This window comes from Miniopterus schreibersii (assembly GCF_964146895.1).
Source record: "Miniopterus schreibersii genome assembly, chromosome: X".
Taxonomy (NCBI): Eukaryota; Metazoa; Chordata; class Mammalia; order Chiroptera; family Miniopteridae; genus Miniopterus; species Miniopterus schreibersii.
Window position 1 is genome coordinate 57,556,809 of NC_138104.1, and position 21,052 is coordinate 57,577,860.

At 39.8% G+C, this 21,052-nt stretch overlaps 1 protein-coding gene across 2 annotated transcripts; it reads right to left on the reverse strand.

The window, feature by feature from the left end:
- Positions 1 to 17,147: 17,147 nt before the first annotated feature.
- On the reverse strand, positions 17,148 to 20,749 carry ITGB1BP2 (integrin subunit beta 1 binding protein 2). 2 transcript variants are annotated; one of them, XM_081125514.1, is made up of 11 exons: positions 20,580 to 20,749; positions 20,282 to 20,331; positions 20,138 to 20,194; positions 19,921 to 20,063; positions 19,175 to 19,269; positions 19,011 to 19,069; positions 18,806 to 18,876; positions 18,590 to 18,689; positions 18,214 to 18,327; positions 17,904 to 17,966; positions 17,148 to 17,548 (listed from the first exon to the last, which is right to left on the reverse strand). In XM_081125514.1, exons 1-11 carry the CDS (start codon positions 20,641 to 20,643, stop codon positions 17,324 to 17,326), a joined length of 1,041 nt encoding a protein of 346 aa, XP_080981640.1. In that variant the 5' UTR covers positions 20,644 to 20,749; the 3' UTR covers positions 17,148 to 17,323. The 2 variants fall into 2 exon arrangements, with proteins under 2 accessions (XP_080981640.1, XP_080981641.1); XM_081125515.1 differs by lacking the exon at positions 20,138 to 20,194 and having other exon boundaries at positions 20,580 to 20,716.
- Positions 20,750 to 21,052: the final 303 nt, after the last annotated feature.

Below are 21,052 nucleotides of genomic sequence, written 5' to 3' on the forward strand. Positions count from 1 at the left end.
TTAAAGAATTGTTAATTTTTTAGAGGTGGTGGTTTTGTTGTAATGTTTAAGAAAAGTCCTTATATTGTAGAGATATATACCAAAATATTTATGAATGAAATGAAATACTGGGATGTCTGATGTTTGCTTCAGAATAACCTTGGTGTTCAGGTAGGGGAGCAGAGGTTAGGGGAATATAGCAGATGAAACAAGATTGGTCATGAGCCCTGGTCACGTAATTCAGTTGGTTCGAGTGTCATCCGAATACGCCAAGACTGCTGGTTTGATCCCCAGTCAGGCACATACAAAAATCAACCAATAAATGCATGAATGGGTGGAACAACAAATCAATGTTTCTCTCTCTCTCTCCTTTCTAAAAAATTGATACATTTCAAAAAAGGATTGGTCATGAGTTAATAATCATTGAAGTTGGGTGACAGGTACATGGAGATCCAGTATACTATTCCCTACTTTTGTACTTTTGAAATTTTTCATAATGAAAGTAGGGGGAAAAAAAGAGTCAAAAAGAAAAGACAGATTACCTACAAATAAATGACTGTCAGCTGATTTATCAACCAAAAAAAAAAAATCAAGGTTTAGAATAATGTTTTTAGTATGTCACTGTTTGTGTAAAAAATGACATATTTACATATATGCTTATATTCGCATTAATTTATCTCTGGTAGTTCACACAAAAATTGTTAATAGGAATTGCCTCTTAGTAAGGGAACTGGGGAATAGAGGTGGACAACTCTTCATGTACACTTTTGTACTCTTTAGATTTTTTACCTTGTGCTTATAGTACCTTAAAAATATTTCCTCAGTAGGCTAGGAACAGAATTTTATAACTTGCTAAAGAATATAGAAAACTGCTGCAATCATCATACTCAATAGTGAAATACTAGTGGCATTCACCTTAAAATCAGAACAAAACAAGAATATCCACCTGTTTTTACAACTATTACTCAGCATTGCTCTGTAGGTTCTAGTCAAAACATCAAGACAAAAGAAGATAAAAGTTATAAATGTTGTAAAGGAAGAGTCATAAAATGTCCTTGTTTATATATAATATAGAGATAATCTAAGAGAATAAACTGAGATACTATTAAAATTAAACAGGATCTATAGAAAAACAATATCCAATTATCAAAATGGAGAGAAAAAAATCTCGTTTACAGTAGTGAAGAAAATGATGGGAATAAACCTAACATAAATGTACAAAGCATTTACATGAACAAAACTACAACATATTACTAAAAGCTACAACTATGAAGATATGACAAGTGGATAGATGTACAATATCCCTGAAGGAGAAGTTTCATAATTGGAAAAAAATCCAAATAAGTATAAATTCCCATAACAATCTCATTGGGAATTGGGGGGATAGGGTGGGAGAACTCAACAAGTTGGTTCTGAATTTCATATGGAAGAATATACAAAAAGAAACCTTTAAAAGAGATGAATAAGGAAAGACTTATCTCCCAGATATCAAGTTATTATATAAAGCTGTGATATGGTTCAAGAATAAACAGATCGCCCTGGCCAGTGTGGCTCAGTTGGTTGGAGTATATTCCTGTGCACCGAAGGGTCACTGTTTGGATTCCCGGTAGGGGCACATGCCTGGTTTCAGGTTCAGTCCCTGGTTGGGGGCAAGTACTAGAGGCAATCAATTGATGTTTCTCCTCACATCGATGTTTCTCTCCTCCACCTCTCTCTCCCTCCCTCCATTCCTCCCTCCCTTCTTCTCTCTCTAAAAAAATCAGTAAAACATATTCACAGATGAAGATTACAAAAAATACAGGCCTAGCCAGCACAGCTCAGCAGTTGAGCATCAACCTATGATCCAGAGTTCGATCCCTCTCCCTTCCACTCTCTGAAATCAATAAAACATTTTTTAAAAACACAGAATAGACAACGGATCAATGGAATTGAATAGAGAGGCAGTTACAGATGAAAATTAAGTATATGACAAATATAACATTTCACATCCCTATGAGACACCTCTAAAAGTACACTAAAATAATACATAAAATATGTGCAAACCCAAAAGACAAAAAGTTCTAGGGGTTCTCTAGAGGCAGGAAAGCCATTTGAGAAATGGTAGCTGAAATAGTAGCTGAGACATGCAGACAAGGATACAGATGAGAAGGTGCCATTTTACCAGTAAAACTATAGAAAGCTCCAGGATCCAAGACACCGGGTACAGCAGAGGATGGGCATGACACATGGGGGCTGAAAACAGAGTTTAATTAAAAATCTGTACATGAATATTTGGTTAAAAAATCTCATCCTCTCCTACAATAAAAGGAAATGCAAAATAAAAATGAGATTATTTGTACATCTGGTTGGGGAAAAAGTTTAATTGATAGCATAAAGTATTGATGAGGGTCATGGGGAAACTGGTACCTCATACACTGTTGGGCAGCCATGTAAATTGGAACAGCCTTTGTGGAGGAAAATTGAGCACTATCTATTAATATTTCAGATATGTTAGAATGTGTATGTCTTCTTTCAAGCAACTCCACTTCTATGAATCTATCCTCAAGAAATATTAGCACAGCCCTGGCTGGTGTTGCATGTTTGATTCCTGGTCAGGGCACATACCCAAGTTTCAGGTGTGATCACAGGTTGGGGCCTGTACAGGAAGCAACTGATTGATGTTTCTCTTTCACATCAATGTTTTGCTCTCTCTCCCTTACTCTCTCTCTAAAATAAACAAAAACATATCCTCAGGTGAGGATTAAAATATATATTACCACAGCCCGGCCGGGCGTGGCTCAGCGGTTGAGCATCGATCTAGGATCAAGGAGATCGGGGTTCGATTCCTGGTCAGGCTTCATGCCCAGGTTGCGGGCTAGGCAGCTGATCAATGACTCTCTCATCATTAATGTTTCTCTCTCCCTCTCCTTTCCTCTCTGAAATCAATAAAGATATATTTAAAATATATATATATATACATATATATGTGTATATATATGTGTGTGTGTGTATATATATATATATATATATATATATATATATTACCACAAATATTGAAAGATATTGTATAATGATTTTCATTGCTGTATAATTTGTAATAACAAAAATTTGGAAACAACCTGAGTGTTCATCAATAGGGGAAGTTAACTAAATTATGGCATATCCATATAGTAAAGTACTATACAGCACCAAAAAGAATGTCAGAGATCTATACATATTTTTCTGAGATGTATACATATTTTTTTGTCTTCCCTGAGGTGTTTTTTTAAATTTATTTTTATTGCTGAAAATATTTCAGCTGTCCCCTTTTTCTCCCTATTGATCCCTTCCACCTTCCACCCCCCCCCCCCAGGCCATCATCACACTATTGTCTGTGTCCTTGGGTTATGCATATAAGTTCTTCAGTTAATCTCTCCCCACCCACCCCTGCCTTCCCTCTGAGACTTGTCAGTCTGTTCAGTGCTTCTATGTCTCTGGATCTACTTTGTTCCTCAATTAATTTTGTTCATTAGATTCCACATGGCTTATTTCTCTTAGCATAATATTCTCCAGGATCCACCATGCTGTCTCAAAGGGTAAAGGATCCTTCTTTTTAACAGCTGCATAGTATTCCATGGTGTAAATGTCCGAGAAGATGCTTGATATGATTTCAATCTTCTTGAACTTGAAGAGATTTATTTTGTGTCCTAACATGTGGTCTCTCTTTGAGAATGACCCATGTGCACTTGAGAGGAATGTATATTCTGCACCTTTGGGATGAAATGTTCTGAAAATGTCAATTAAATTCATCTGACCTACTGTGTCATTTAGAGTCACTGTTTCCTTGTTGACTTTTTTGTCTGGAAGATCTATCCAGTGAAGTCAGTGGGGTGTTAAAGTCCTTACTATGATCGTATTGCTATCCATCTCTCCTTTAAAGTCCTCCAGAAGTTTTTTTCAGCCTGTGTGAGTCTTTTGTTCTGAGGTGGGTATCTTGAAGACAGCATATATCTGGGCCATGTTTTTTTGTTTTTGTTTTTGTTTTTTAAATATATCTTTATTAATTTCAGAGAGCGGAAAGGAGAAGGAGAGAGAGAGATAGAAACATCAATGATGAGAGAGTCATTGATTGAGCCCCGGGCATGTGCCTTGACCGGGAATCGAACCCCGATCACCTGGATCCTAGGTCGACGCTCAACCGCTGAGCCATGCCCGGCAGGGCGGGCCATGTTTTCTTATCCATTCAGCTACCCTATGTCTTTTGATTGGAGCATTAAATCCATTTACACTTAAGGTGGTTATTGATAGGTACTTATCTATTGCCATTTTAATTCTTTATGCCGTTTTTCTATTTCTACTTCTAATTACAGCAGTCCCTTTAACATTTCCTGCAATGCTGGTTTGGTGGTGATAAACTCCTTTAGCCTTTTTTTGTCTGGGAAGCTCTTTATTTCACCATCTATTTTGAGTGATAGCCTTGCTGGATAGAGTAGTCTTGATTTCAGATCCTTATTTTGCATTATCTTGAATACATCATGGCATTCACTTCTGGCCTGTAGAGTTTCTGATGAGAAGTCAGATGACAACCTTATGGAAGCTCCTTTGTAGGCAACAGCTTGCTTTTATCTTGCTGCCTTTAATATTCTCTCTTTGTCTTGAACTTTTGGCACTTTAATTATGATGTATCTTGGCGTGGGCCTCTTTGGGTTCTTCTTGCTTGGGATTCTCTGTGCCTCCTGAACTTGTGTGGCTTTTTCCTTGACCAGATTAGGGGAGTTTTCTGCCATGATTTCTTCAAACAGGTTCTCTAACCCTTGCTTACTTTCTACATTTCTGGTACTCCTATGATGTGAATATTGTTACATTTCATGTTGTCCCACAGCTCCCTTAAACTGTCCTTCTGTTTTTCAATTGTTTTTTCTTTTTGGTTCTCTGATTGAGTGATTTATTCTACCTGGTCTTCTAATTTGCTGATCTGATTCTCAGCTTCCCCTAATCTGCTGTTTATTCCTTCCAATGTTTTTTTATTTTTTTAATTTCTACTATGTCATTCTCACTTTCCTTCATAGTTTCCATATCTTTCTTATGCTGTTGATCATTCTTATGATCAGCATTCTGAACTCTGTATATGATAGATTGCTTATCTCCATTTCATTTATCTCTTCTTCTGGAGAATTCTCTTTTTCTTTCACTTGGGTCTTGTTTTTTGGTCTCCCCATTCAGGCTGCCTGTTTGAGTTTGTTTCTATGTTTTAGGTAGATCTTCTAGGACTCCCAGTCTTTTTGGATGGTCTCTGGTGCAGGCCAATGTCAGACGCTGTTTGTGACTGGCCTTGAGTACCCTGTTTGGACCTATCAATAATCGGTGGCTTGTGGTTCCCTCTGCTGGGGCTGGGGGCATTTGGAAAAGACCAAGTTGCACACTAGAGTCTGCTTTTCCAGGGCCCAGGTCCAGAAGCAGATCAGGCAAAGACTCAAAGCACCCAGAGGTCTGCATCTGCCTACAGGCTGATTAATGAGTCTCTTAACGAGCCTCAGGCTATAGACCACAGCAAGGTATAAACTCCACAGGGTGGGCAGAGAGGTTTTCAACAGGCGGGGAAATTGCTCCACCCCAGCCCCAGGCAAAAGTTGCCTGGCTGGTATAGGTCTCCCTGAGAAAGATGACCTCTGCAGTATGGGGGAATGACTTGGCACAGGAATCCAGATGGGTGCCCTCCGAGCTCTATTTCTAGAGCATGCAACCCTAGATTCTCCTCACACCTCTCTAGTCCACTCTGCCCTCTTTCTGCCAGAGCCCAAGGTGAGTGGTTGCACACAGAACTTTGTGTTGGCCTTTAAGAGGGTGCCTGCATTTCCAGCCTTCTCTCTCTGGCAGACAGAAACCCTGCTCCTTTTCATGGCCAGTTGTTATGTGGGCACTTTTCTCAGTTCTGGTGCTCTGGGCTGGGGAGCCCAGCTTGGGGTTTAGACTGCAGAGTTCTCAGTGGGAACCACCTACAGCTGAGATATCCCTTCAAACATTCAGCTGCTGCCTGTGGGAGCCCAGCCAGCCCTCTCACGCCTCCACACTTCCTACTAGTCTCTATCCGATCTTTCCTTTATGTCCTTGGTTATGAGGGTGCTCTCCAGCTAGTCTTCAGTTGATTATTCAAGATGGTTTTTCTATATTTTAGTTTAATTCCAGTTTGTTCCTGGGAGAGTGTTAGTGTAGCTTCCACTTAATGTGCTGCCATCTTGGATTCTGAGAGGTCTATACATATTAACATGGAAATACCTTCAAGGACTATAAAGTGACATGCTTAAAGATTAAACAAGTTACATAAAAATATTACCGAATGATTCCAGATTGGTATGTAGGTATCCACTCAGACTTTTACTATGTCTCTACATGTTATATGCCAATATATGTTTACAAATGCATACAAAATGTTTGAAGGATACACACCAAACTGGTAACAGTGACTTCTTCTGAGTAATAAATTTAAGGGTTCAAATATTTTGTTTTCCATTGTATTCACTTCTGCAAGTTGTTTTGTAAAGGCGAAGGAAGCTCATACCAGAAAGTTGAATATTTAAGTGTCATATTGATGTAGACAATACTCAAATCTATCTTCAGTGCTAGACTTTTCTCATGAACTCAAATTCTGTATTTACAATTAACTGCCTGCTAGCATTTCCACTCATGTTTTGCTATTATTTCAAACTTGTATCTAAAATAAAATTCATTATCAGAATATCCAAATAGTATTAGTTCTAGTTCCTCATTTTTCTATTTCTGTTAAAAGCACTAGCCTTCTACCTGTTACTTAAGCTTGAGGCCTTGGAGTAATAGTCTTATAACCTTCCCTCCCCTATCGGAAAAAAATGCAAGTCCACGGTATTTTTTCTTCCTTTTAAATAATATATTGCATGTCTCTTTCCTGTCCATTCTTTGCCACCCTAATTCAGACCCCTCACTCAACAAATACTTGTGAGTACATATTATGTACATACTAGGCAGTTTTAAGTGATGGGAATAGTGCAGAAAAACATACTTATATACTAGTGAAAGAAAGAAATAATGTACAAGTGAAAATAATTATGCAATAATATTGTTAACACTTTTATAATGCTTATCCTGTACCAGGCATTGTGCTAAGCTCTTTTAATACATTAACTCATTTAATACTCCTAATGACCCTATGATATAGGCACTGTTATTAATCCCATTTTATAATTGGGGAAACTGAGGCACATAGCTTTTAAGTAAAGTCAGATAGTAAGTGGAGGAATCAAGATTTGAACCCAAGCAGCTTGATGTTATAGTTTGTTCTCTTAACTGTTAATGCTATATTGCTTCTTATGTAGGGAAACCTCAGTTGATATGGGCTATGAGAAAAATCAAACTTGGATAGTAGATGCTAATTTAGATAGCATGGTCAAGAAACGTCTCTCTGAGTCCTGGCCAGGCTCAGTAGATTGGAGCATTGTGATGTGCACCAAAAGGTTGCAGGTTTGATTCCTGGTCAGGACGCATACCTAAGTTGAGGGTTCGATCTCCGGTAGGAGCGCATACAGGAGGCAACTGATCCATGTTTCTCTCTCTCTCTCTCTCTCCCCCCCCCTTTCCTCTCTCTTTAAAAACAAAAAATATATCCTCAGATGAAGATTTTTTTTTTTAAAGGCCTCTCTGAGAGGTGATTCTTTCCTCTCTCTTTAAAAACAAAAAATATATCCTCAGATGAAGATTTTTTTTTTTTTAAAGGCCTCTCTGAGAGGTGATTCTTTCCTCTCTCTTTAAAAACAAAAAAATATATTCTCAGATGAAGATTTTTTTTTTTAAAGGCCTGAGAGGTGATTTTTGTATGGAAGAACTGTTTCTCACCGTGGATCTTGCCAACTGCACAGGCATCATGCAGTTCCTCTATATTTCCTGCAAATTGGCAACTGGATCCAAAGACTAGATCAAACTCGGGTTCCATCCCTTTGGTATGCCTTTAGGATAGACATAATGTTTGATGTCTCTCTTTTTGTAATCTTAAAAGTTGTTGATGCTTACCATCTATATCTGTTTATCAAGGGTTGCAGAATGGTGATAGTCTAATTTTACTATTATTTTTTATTCATTGGAATAGTTCTGTAAAAAGACACGTCCCCTCATCCTACTCTGTTGTTACCTAAGTTCATCTAGGAAAGGCAGGATAAATGCTCGATTCTCTCCCTTTATTGATGCATTTTCAAGCTAATGAATTGGTTTATCATGAGAGGTGATATCTGAGCTGAGATGTGAATGACAAGGAGGAAGCTGGGTATTCAAAGACCTGGAGGAAAACTATCCACAGGCAGGGGTATCAGAGAGTAAAGAGGCATTGAGGAAGAAGTGAGGTGGATTAAGTTCAAAGACCACAGGAGACCAGCATGGCAGTCCTGGCCAGACAGCCCAGTTGATTAGAGTGTCATCCCGATACGCCAAGGTTGCGAGTTCAATCCCTGGTCATAAATAAGTGCAACAATAAATTGATCTCTCTCTCAAAAAAAAAAAAAAAAAAATCAATTAAAAATTTTTTAAAAGACCAGCCTGGCCAGATTACTTTCACTCCTACCTGTGGAACTATCTTGTTATAGACTGAACATGTCCCCCAAAAATTCATATGTTGAAATCCTATCCCCCACTGTGATGGTATTAGGAGATGGGGCCTTTGGCAGGTAATTAGGACTAGATGAGGTCATGAGTGAGATTAATGCCCTTATAACAGTCATGACAGAGATTGCTTTCCCTGCTTTCTCTGCAGAGGACCTTCACCAGAACTCAACCATGCTGGCGCCCTGATCTTGGACTTTTAGCCTCCAGAACGTAAGAAATAAATTTCTGTGTTTATAAACCACTCAGTCTATGGAACTTTGTTATAGCAGCCAGAACTGACTAAGAACTATCTCTTAAATTCATTACTCTCTCCTCCACTCTTTTTACCACACCAACTTAGTCTGAGGTCTCATCTTTCTCCCCTGGATCACTGCAATTATCCAACTGGTTTCACTGTCTCCAAGAAGTTCTTCCAACCTACTCAGTTAACTCCGTACTCACCAAAAGCTTGCAATTCTGTGTATAATTCTTTTTGATGGGAATGCATCTGTAATTGTATAACAGATATCATTGGTAAAATAAGATTCATTTATTAGAGGGAAGTGATTGCTTGAAAGTATTGCTGGACACCAAAGAGCACAGGCTTTGTGGTCAAACTTGAATTTGAGTCTCAGATCTGACATTTGATAAGTATATGACCTAGAGAAAATTATGTAACCTCCCTGAGCTTCAGTTTCTTCATCTATTAAAAAAATGATAATAATGCTTTAATACACAGTTGTGAGAATTAAATGAGAAAATATATATATTTTATATACATATTTATATACACACACACACACACACACACACACACCAGATGGAAAGAGAAAAGAGAAAAAAAAATATGTCTTTATTAAAGTGCTTGGATCATAGCAAAGCCTCAATAAAGAGTAGTTTCTTTAATTTTTAAATGACTCCTTATACCACCCTGGTTGGGTTGCAGGTTTGATCCCCGGTCAGGGCACATGCAGGGGTCATCTGGTGAAAGCATGGATGGGTGGAACAACAGATCTCCCTCTCTCCCTCTCCCTCCCTCTTCCTCTCTCTCTCTCTCCCCCTCTGTGTGTCTCTCCCTTCTCTCTCTCAAATTTGTAAATACAAAAATTTTTTAAATGACTCCTTACACCATGCCTCTTGCAGAAGCTCCAGTTTCAGTGATAAATTCCACCTGCTTAAAATCTCGGTTATTGTGAAGAGCCATCCTGGAGTCATTTGAGAATATCCCAGACCTAAGGACCCACTGGGATCTTAGAAGAGGAAGTTGACACCACACCCCTCTAGCCTAGCAGAATCCCTTTGACAAGCCTAACTGGAAAGCAGCGAGGCTCTTGATTGATCAATGGTATCTCACATTGATATAATGCTTTTCCAAAAAACTTTTATGTTTCTGATCACATCTCTACCCTCAGTGGGACTCTTCACTTCATTCAGATCAATAATTATCTCCCAGTTACACCAGATTCAGTGTTACTGTCTCTGAGACCCCTGCCTCCACTGTCCACTTTCTTCCTTTCTGCTCCCAAAGTCCCAGAACACTGCTAGAAGGAGAACCAAGCAGACCAGCATGAACTCATGCTGTCCAATTTCAACATGGCCCTTGCAGCTGCTCAGCAACCCTTTTATTTGTCTCATACATTCCCTGGCACTCCCCACAGAGGCTGTTCCAGACCTTCCTCTTTCTCCTCAAACTACAAATTCCACTCTCCATGCTTCCACTTCCACAGACTTCATATTAGATACTTTCATCAGATGAACTGTCCTTCCTGCAACAAATCAGTAATATCTTTCTCCCTTACAGCCCTGTCCTCTGGCTATCCAGTCTCCTTCATGGGAAAGCAATCAATGATCTCTTATTTATCCTTTGAGAGAGATTTGATGACTCTACAAGCAAAAATACAGAAAAAAGGGAACTTGCACTGGTTATTAAAGATAAGTAGAATTTGGATAGGTGGAGAGAAAGGAGACAATATTCCAAGCAGAGGAAACATCCTGGGCAAAAGTGCAGAGGTGGGAATGAATAAGATATATTTAGAAAACAGAGTATAGCAAATAGAGTAATCCCCTGAGAAATAATCCCAGCTGCTGCCTCAAGTGCTACCTCTCCTTTTCCAGTTCTGACTTCAGCCTGATCATTCCTTCCCTGCCTGTCCTGCTCTACATACCAGCAGAGTGGAAATCTGACACGACATGGCCCCTCACCCGTCCTATCTTGCCTGGACTTCTGTTACTATTTATTGAGCTTTGACCCCAACCATCTGTTTCAGTCCTGATAAAGAGGTCCTAGCTCCTTCCTGAGTCACTCTTCAAGCTAGAAACCTTCCATTTCTTTTGTCATATAGGCAATTTCCTCACACCACTGAAAACAAGACAATAAATATAGAAGTTGCATTGTACAGATGTCATTGATTTTACCAATATATACAAGAGAGGTCAAACAGGTAAACTATACAACAGAGATGTAATCAGCAAAACCCAGACTGTGTGAAACTACTGAAAAACAATCCAATTTCCTGGACAGTTATAAGGAAAAGAAGAAATGAAGGAGAACCTTTAGTTAAAAAGTGAACATATAATAGGTATCCACCAATCACAATGTGTGGACTTTATTTGGATACAGACTCAAACAGAAAAGCTGTAAAATCTTTGGACATTTATGAAACTATTGGAAATTTAAATATTGACTTGGCACTTGATGACATTAAGGAATTATTGCTTGTTTATTTTATGTGTGCTAATGGTATTACACTTGTGATTTTTAAAAAAGAATGCTTACCTTTTAAAGACACATACTGAAATATTTAGGTATGGAATGATATGCCTGGGATTTGCTCCAAAACAATATGGGAAGGAGGAAAGAGATGAAACAAGAGTACCTAAGAGTTGATACTAATTGAAGCTGAGTAGTAAATGGAGACTCATTATATTATTGTCTACTTTTGTACATGTTTTAAGTTCTCCATTAAAAGTTTTAAAACAATGTTATTGAATTGTCAAGCATCTGATGAAAGTGTGTGTTATTCTGAAGGAGTGAAACAGAAGGAGCTGGAATTTGAGAAGAGGAAGGTCTGGAACAGCCTCTGTGGGGAGTGCCAGGGAATGTATGAGACAAATAAAAGGGTTGCTGAGCAGCTGCAAAGGCTAAGTTGAAACTGGACAGCATAAATTCATACTGGTCCACTTGGTTCTCCTTCTAGCAGTGTTCTGGGACTTTGGGAGCAGAGAGAAAAAAGAGTACAGTGGAGGCCCAGAGACAGTAACATTGAATCTGGTATAACTGGAAGATAATTATTGATCTGGATGAAGTGAATGGTAAAGCACCTAGGAATCCCACTGAGGTTAGAGATGAGGTGATCAGAGAGTAAGTGGAAAAGTATTATGGGCTTCGCTGCTTTCTAGTTAGGCTTGTCAAAGGGACTCTGGTAGGCTAGAGGGGTGTGGTATCAAGTTCCTCTTCTACGATCCCAGTCTTCAAACAGCTCTAGGATGGCTCTTAGCAATAACTGAGGTTTTAATCAGTAGCTTTGTGACCTTAAGCAAGCTATTTCCTTTTTTGAGCCTTGGTTTCCTCATCTGTAAAAATTTGGGGAAATACCTACTTCACAGAGCAGGTGTCAGGATTAAGTGAAATAATGTGGGTAGAAGTGCCTAACCCAGTGGTATTCTGTTCATGAGACTTTACTCCCTCAGCAGGTGAATATAATATCTATCAAACCTGAAGCTGATGCAATATTATGGTGAATATGTTATCATTTTATAGAATAGCAAAACCTGACTGTCAATAAAATGCTATTTTCTTTCTGAAACATTATAAAATTGGATATTGGAGATGTGTCCATCCTAAGAAAAAAGCACCCCAACTTTCCTAATAGTCTGAGGTGAAAGCTTTTGATGAAGAGAAAGAGTAGTAGTAGTACTAATAATAGCAAATACATATATAGTACTTACTATATGCCAGACACTGTTCCAAATATGTGCTAGCTATTAGTACTATAGTACACAGATCTGGACCTCAAAGGAAAGATATATCCCAGAGATAAAAGTATGTGAGTCATCTGCATATGGGTGGTATTTGAAATCATGGGCATAAATGAGAGTGTCTAGAAGAGTTATATATGAGAGAAAGCCTAGGACTGAGTCCTCAAGAACTTCATAATTTTTTAATGGCCAAGTAGAAAAGGAGGAGCCTGAAAAGGAGACTAAAAGGAATGGTGAGATGTAGGAGGACAACCAAGAGGAGCGATGGGTCACAGAAGCCAGTGTATTTCAAGGAAGAAACCATCATTGATGTCAAATTTTACTTGAGAGATCAAGCAAGATGAGGACTAAAAGTATCCATTGGATTTAGTGACTTGGTGGCCAATGGTGACCTTATCACCACAGATTGAGGGGGTTGGAAGACAGAATGAAGAGTGTTGTGAAGGGATTAGGAAGAGGGAATGGAAAAAGTAGTTATTTCAAGGAGAGAAAAGAGTTAAGTAGCAGCTAGAGAGAGATGTGAACTCAAGGGAAATTGTTTTTGTAAGATTGGAGAGACTTGAGCATATTTAAATGCCAATGAAAATATCCAACAAGAGGGAAAGATTGAATAAACAAGAAAAAGAAAGGATATTAATGGTATAAGGTTTCTGGGAAGGTGTGAGGGGTTAGGATACAAAGCACAGTAGGAAGAAATGAGAAGTGTAAAATAAGATAGAGAGAGGATTTGTGTTAATATGAACAAATATATATATATATATATATATATATATATATATATATTTATTTATTTATTTCGTGGTAGGAAGTGGTGGATTAAATTAGATAATGCATGCAAAGTACTTAGCACAGTGTCTGGCAAGTTAGTTTGTATCAGAAATGGTAGCTATGGTTATTGTTGTTGTTATTATTAATGTTATATACCTGCCTGAAAATTTCTTACATTTTAGGCTTTGGGCTATGTAAAATGAGCTAGTACACAACTTTATTAATGCTGTAAATTTGAAGTTTTATATATCAAGTTTCTGTACAACAAGGGTTACTTGAACTTTCTGATTCCTCACCTCCATCCTCTCCAGGATTTCTGGGTAGTTGCTGGTCCCCTGATTTTGATAAGAAGATAGAAAAAAATTTGTACATTTAAGATTAGTGCACTTGATGTGTTCTTTAATAGGCATTTTCACTTCTACATATTTTTTAATGTCCACCAAAGCCCCTCTGGATGTTAACTCACCCATGGAAAAATGACATTAAAAGTGAACTGCTGCCAGGGTTAGAAAAGATCTGAAGGGTTCAGTTTGAGAGGGAAATTTTATTTGCACTTCAAATCCAGAGAATGAGAGCAGAGAACTGTTGAATATCCTGGCGGTCCAGGAACCCCCTTTACCTCTGATCTGTAAGGTATTCCAAAGCTCATTCCCTAATATCCCCCAATTTTGCCTCAGTCTCCAAATTCTCAGCCACATATGCTGTGATCCTTTACCTTTGTTGCCCATGTCCGTTCTCCCACCCCTATCTTACTCCTAGCTCCCAATGAGACCCTATGTTTCTTGGATCTGAACTGAGAAGGGAGGTTGCTATGAAAAGAACTTGAGATCATCTGAAGTTTGGTAAGCTTCTTAGTTTGATGTTTCTTGGAGTCTGAATTTCTGATTCTTGGCCATGCTGTTGAGGAAGTAAATTTGACTCAAGGGATACTTAAAAGAGAGTATCCTCTGATTAAGAAACTACATTTAAAAAGAAAAAGCCTAGGCTAGCCGGCGTGGCTCAGTGGTTGAGTGTCAACCTATGAACCAGGAGGCCACGGTTCAATTCCCGGTCAGGGCACATGCCTGGGTTGTGGGTTCAATCCCCAGTAGAGGGCATGCACGAGGCAGCTAATCAGTGACTCTTCTCATCATTGATGTTTCTCTCTCTCTCTCTCCCTCTCCTCTCCTCTCTCTGAAATCAATAAAATATATATATATATAAATAAAAAGAAAAGAAAAGAAAAAGCCTATAATGCCTTTTTAACGCTCTTTTAAATCATGTTAAAAATCCTTGATCTAGAATTTTAGGCTCCTCCCAATCTAACCACACTCCATTTAACTTTTTTTTAAATAGGTCTTTATTGATTTCAGAGAGAGGAAGGAAGAGGGAGAGAGAGACAGAAATATCAATGATGAGAGAAGTCACTGATCAGATGCCTCCTGCACGCCCCTCACTGGGGATCGAGCCCACAACCCGGGCATGTGCCCTGACCGGGAATTGAACCTCGATCTCCTGGATGACAGGTCAGTGCTCAACCGCTGAGCCATGTAGGCAGGGCTTCATTTAACTTTTTTGTCCCCTCCCTTAAACATGCCTTCTTATATGTTAGCAGTGGTTACAAACAGCAAAGGGACTAAGCTTGGGGAACATCTGAAGAGGAGCATTTACTTTTTACTCTGCATACTTCTGCACTGAGTTTTTCTACAGTGGCAATGTATTACTTTTGGAATTAAAATTAAAACATGAAAAGTAAAACAAAACATCTTCTTGCCCCACTCTGGCTCTCCCTCTCTTCTATATCCATCCAAATTTCTCATTCTTCAAATTTCCATTCAGAATGTATTTCTTAACTCTCACACTTATGGTCAATTGATTTTCAACTAGGGTGCCAAGGCAATTCAATGGGGACAGAAGATTCTTTTCCAAAAAATGGTGCTGGGACAACTGGATATCTATATGCATAAACGTAAAATTGGACCCCTTACCTCATAACACATACAAAAATTAACTCAAGATGGGTTGAAGACCTAAATGTAAGAGCTAAAACTAAAACTCTTATAAGAAAACATAGGAGCAAATCTTCATGACCTTGGATTAGGCAATGGTTTCTTGGATATGATATCAAAAGCATAAGAAACCAAAGGAAAAATAGATAAACTGGACTTAACAAAAATTTAAAACTTTAGTATAGCCTGGCTGGGCATGGCTCAGTAGCTGAGCATCGACCTAGGATCCAGGCGATCGTGGTTCGATTCCCAGTCAGGGCATACACCAGGTTTGCGAGCTCGGTCCCCAGTTGGGGCCATGCAGGAGGCAGCCGATCAATGATGACTCTCTCATCATTGATGTTTCTGTCTCTCTCTCTCCATCTCCCTTCCTCTCTCTGAAATCAATAAAGATATATTTAAAAAAAACAAAAGAACTTTTGTGTACCAAAGGATACCACTAAGGAAGTGGAATGACAACATACACAATAGGAGAAATATCTGACAGGAGACTTGTCTCCAAAATATACAGTGTCCCCAAAAAATGTATACACACTTTAACAGCTGATAGCTCAATTTTGAAAATGAAACATACTTTAATAAACACTGCCTTTATAATTATTCAAAGTGTGTGTATACATTTTTTGGAACACCCTATATTTAAAAACTCTTACAACTCAATAAAAAGACAAATGACCCAATTAGCAAATGGGCAAAGGATATGAATGGGCATTTTTCTAAATAAGAGACAAAAATTACCACTAAGCACAAGAAAAATACTCAACATCATTAGCCATCAGGGAAATGCAAATTAAAACCACAGTGAGATTCCACTTCACACCCACTAGGATGGCTATAATAAAATAAGACAAATAATTGTTATTGAAGATGTGGAGAAACTGGAACCCTCTTACATAGCTGATGGGAATATAAAATGGTGCAGCCTCTTTGGAAATAGTCTGGCAGTTGCTCAAAAGGTTAAAGTTACCATTCGACCCAGAAATTACGCTCCTAGGTATATATCCAAGAGAAATGAAAACATATGTCCACATAAAAGCCTATACATGAATGTTCATAGCAGCATTACTCATAGCCAAAAAGTGGAGGGGGAAATAAATGTTCCTCAACTGATGAATAAATAAACAAAATGTGGTATATCACACAGTAGAATATTATTTGTTCATAAAAAGGAATGAAGTACTGATACATGTTACATATGGATGAACTTTGAAAATATGCCAAGTAAAAGAAGTCTGTCACAAAAGACCGCATATTTTTTTATTCCATTCCATGGAGGCAGAAAGATTAATGGTTGCCTAGGGCTATGAGTTTGAAGGGAAATTGGGAGTAACTGCTAATGGGTACAGACAGGGTTTCTTTTGAAGTGATGAAAATGTTCTAAAATTGATAGTGGCTGTACAAGTCTGAGTATACTAGAAAAAACACTGTATTTTATACTTAAATGGGTGTTGTGTGGTATGTGAATTGTACCTCAATACAGCTTTTTTAAAAATTACCTCTTCTATTGAGCCTTCCCTTTCTACTACAGTCCACATTAATCTCTCCATTCCCTCAATTCCCACAGCTCTTAAAACTGTCCTACACAATTTAGTACTCAGTTTAACTACCTAATAATATTATTTCATGTAGATTAGCCATGACTTGTCAGCCAGACTGTAATTTTCTTGAGAGGAATGAATAAGTCTTCTGTTTCTCAAATATCTCTAAACCACCTAACACATAACTGGGCATATAGTAAGTACTCAGTAAATACTGGTGGTTGTAAAGAATAGATTGAATGTGCATGTGCTTGTTTTCACACATGTGCGTCAAACACACACAGAAGTTGGGGGAATGAATACAATCTTAGTGAGGTGAGAGAACGACACTATGTGAAACTGTAGAATATAAGATTTATTTAAGAGAAAAAACAGCATGATTTGGATACTTTTGTTCTCCCCTCCTTCAGCCTCCTGCTGCTCAATACCACATGGCCAACCATATCCTGGTCTCTGAGATCCTAAGCGAGTCCTTGAGGTCCTGTCTAGATACTTGACTGTTTGGTGTCACTATTCCCCCATCGCTTCCTCCTCGTCCTCCTCCTCTGTCCAGCTCAGATCATCTGAATCCTCAGATTCTTCCTCATCCATTTCTAACCCAAGCCCTGCCTTAGCCTTCTCAGCTAGTGCATCAGGGTGCTCCAGCTGGGCCCAGGATCCTGGGTCAGCTTTCACCAGGGAGATTTCAACCCGAGATGGCATCAAGGAGACAGAGCTCTGCTCCACGTTTATGACCTGAGAAAGAGGGAAAGATACAGGAACACAGGAAAAAGAGAAAATGAAATCAAAGGGATTGGGGCCAGGAAGGGGTGGGGATAAGTGACAGGGAGAAAAATCAAATGTAAGGTGGGGAAAAGATGGAGGAATAAGACAACATAGTAAGGGAGAGAGAGAAAGAAGAAAGAAAGAGGGAGGGGGGAAGAGAGGAAGAAAAAGAGGGAGGGAGGAGAGAATATAAAAGCAAATGAAGAGAAAACCTCCACTTTTCCCCACTACAACTCCTTCCCTCAAGACACCCTCTATTCATTGCAGCTTGGCCCTTCTTTTCACGCCATCAGCCCCCCTCCTGTGCTCCCTTATCTTCACTTACCCCCCAGAGCTTCATCTGTGCTTGGAACACACGGTTACCATCAAAGACAATGTGGACATGAAGCTGAGAGAAAAGAATTACAAGGGTAGTAACAATCCAGAAGGTCAGAACAGGTCATTATGACATAGAACCAGGCCAGAGGTGTGATCCATACATCCACAGGTCAGTCAGATAACCCTGACCTAATAGCTCTACCTTCCTCTCAGGGGACTATGGAGCCTACATGTTAACTACAAAGAGCAACTCTGCCTGTCAGATTGTAATACCACCCAGCTCACTAGCCTCCCACCCAGCACCAGACATTCCTTACCTCAGTTTGACTGGCCTTCACCCAGTTGAATGCGGGAAGTGGAATCTGGCCATACACAGTCACCACTACTAAGGAATCTGTCTGGTGCCAATCGTGACGGCAAGATGCTGGTAGCTAAAGAAATGTGAAATGTGAGTGGTAAAAATGAATTCTTAACCCAAGAGGAGCTCTCATGGTTTGTGTAGAGAAGAGACAAAGTCTCAGAAAGATTAACACTACCTTATATTACAAAGCTTCTGGACTGTTGTGGGATAAGGAGCAGAATCTTATTTGGTCCATACAAAGGGGAGACAGAGAGCTTGCTATGAGGTATGGGGAGGAAAAATTATTTCTGGAATTGGATTCTAATCAAGAATTCAGAAAAGTTGGAGCTTACCTGCTTTCCCCAGTCATGTCTACCAACTCGGCATCCTGGCTGTGCCAGGAAGGCCCCAAAATCCAGGGTCTGGATGCCACAGCAGCTCCAAGACTTCATCCTGAGGTAGGAAGATAATTCAACTGAATCCCTTTCTACTCCCACAAGCCCCCCACTCCCATATTATGATCAACATTGGGAGAAACCTCTCACAGCCCACCCAGTATCCTCCCTCACCCCTCATGGAATCGAGGTGCTCCTGGGTGGTAGGTACATGGAGTAGCATCACTCTCAGGGCCTTGATAAACCTAAGCCAGATCAAGGAGAATAGGAAAAGAATCAGGTCATTCTAAAGTGTACCCCATGCAACTTCCTATCTGTACCCAGCCATCTCTTAGGTATAGTACCCCTCAGCCACATGCTTGAGCACCCATAAACTCACAGCATCACATCCTGGGTTCTGGCAGCTGGAACCAGTCCGGATCAGACTACTGTCAAGTCCTGGGCAAGGGAAACAGAGTCAGGAACTTACCCATTCCATCCACCCAATTGCCAATTTCACTAAATTCCAGTCTGTGAGGCCTGTCCTACTAAGGACTCACTTACCTGCTCCAGATTCCTGGTCTAATTCCTTCTTTTCCAATGCCATTTCCAGAGCTTGGGATATATTTAGTGGAAGCAACTTTGGAGGCAACTCCGACCTACAGGGTAAGGGTGGGGTAATTTAGTCCTGACTCATTAACCATGATCAACAGCTCCGACACTCCCACCAGTGCTAATAGAGTCAAAGATGTCTGGTGAAAGTGGGGCCAGGGTTGAAGAAGTTGGGTAGCAACCCCATTGCCAATTTTCTTCTTTGTGGACATCCCAAATCCCTGACCCTGGGGAAATCCCCAGGACTTCTCTTGCCCAGCTACTCAATTGCTCTGAATCTCATATTTCTCTGTAGAATTGCACCGTTTCCTCTTCCTCTAATTAATTGTGGACCTAATATGACTTTCTTCTGTTGTTCATACTATTTCCACAAAGTTAACTTACTTATCTGCAGCCTCCTGGCTGCCAATACTACTACATCCCTTTCTTGATGTAAAACTACTTTAACTAAATATGTATTCATGAGGGGCTATCTGCCCTGTTAAGTCGAAATACCTAGCCTCTCACACCATACCACCTTACAGCAAGCAACATTATTTCTGGACAGAGTTTACCTATGGCACAAAATATATACCAAGCCTTGACATCTGGCCCTCCTCACATCTCTATGCCCTAGCTCCCAAACAGCAATGACCCATTAGTCACTCCTAGGGAGCTCCATGAATGTAGCAAAAACCCTGGGACCTCCTCCTCTTTACTTGGGCCTCTCCCGACGCAAAGTCTCTGCTGACTTTGGAATCATAGTCAGTTTTTGCTCCTGAAGTGAACTGCTTGTGCCAGGGCCTTCAGGTTGAGGGGCTTCAGGGAGCTTCTCAGCACAGTGTGGTCCCACAGTACAGCCCTAATACAGATAAGGAAAGAAGGATTAGAGATAGAATCATTCTATTAGGGGAAGAATCTAAGTAAAGAATTTACCTTGATGTTTAAGAACTCAGAGAAATCTACAGTTCGTTTCCGGCAGCAGGACCAACCCTGATAACAAGACCCAGCTCAGCTTAGATTCCTGGGTGTATTTCCTTTGGGAAATACTCCTGCTATCCCCCCTCACTTATACCTCACCTTAAGTGCATCATGGAAGATTGGAATCCCAGGGTGATGGCAACAGGAATCTGTGGATACCAGTAGAAGGATCAAGAAAGGAAACTATACCAAATGTCACTTCTAACCTCTTCCCCTATACACTGTGGTGTTTCCATATAATATTTAAAAAAAAAAAAAATCAGTAAAGGTTGAAGACCACCCAGAGTGGTTAAACTAGGGCAGGTACACTAAATTTTTCTACTCCTTTAACAGACTGCAGACAGATGACTACTCCCCAGGATCCACAGAGCCCCCCCCCAAGACCAGGATTACTCACCAGGAAGGTTGGTATTGGGGTCAAAGTGCTGCCCACAGCCTTTGTTATGGCAGAGTAGAGACATGGAAGCGTTGGTAGAATTACTAAAAGGGTATTTCAAGGAGTCTGGCTGCCGAATGGGGAACACCTCTTAGTCTGGAAGCTTTTAGCTGCCTGGAAGGGCCAGCTGTATCTATCTTTAGTTCAGGAGGCGTACACCTCCTAACATGGGCAAGGGAACTTCAATTGGTCTTTCCAGCCAATAGGAAAGAGCTCAGGAGCATTTTAGCTCTGAGGCTCAAGAAAAGGATCAGGCAGAGTAGGGCTTGGAACTTGGGTGAGGTCAGCTAATAACTGCTGACAGATTGTTTTAGATTTACCATGTCGATTCTGAGCAACATACCAGCAGCTGCTCAGAAACAAACACCAATTTTGAGACCCCTCCCAGCTCAATGAGGGTACCCCAATCCCTCAGCCCATTTTTTCAAAGCAGC

Coding starts and splice junctions, on each gene's coding strand:
- ITGB1BP2 (XM_081125514.1), bottom strand. CDS start 20,643: ATGTCTCTACTCTGCCATAACAAAGGCTGTGGGCAGCACTTTGACCCC. Junction 20,195..20,281: donor TCTTCCATGATGCACTTAAG/GTGAGGTATAAG, acceptor TCTTGTTATCAG/GGTTGGTCCTGCTGCCGGAA. Junction 18,877..19,010: donor AGAACCCAGGATGTGATGCT/GTGAGTTTATGG, acceptor GATCTGGCTTAG/GTTTATCAAGGCCCTGAGAG.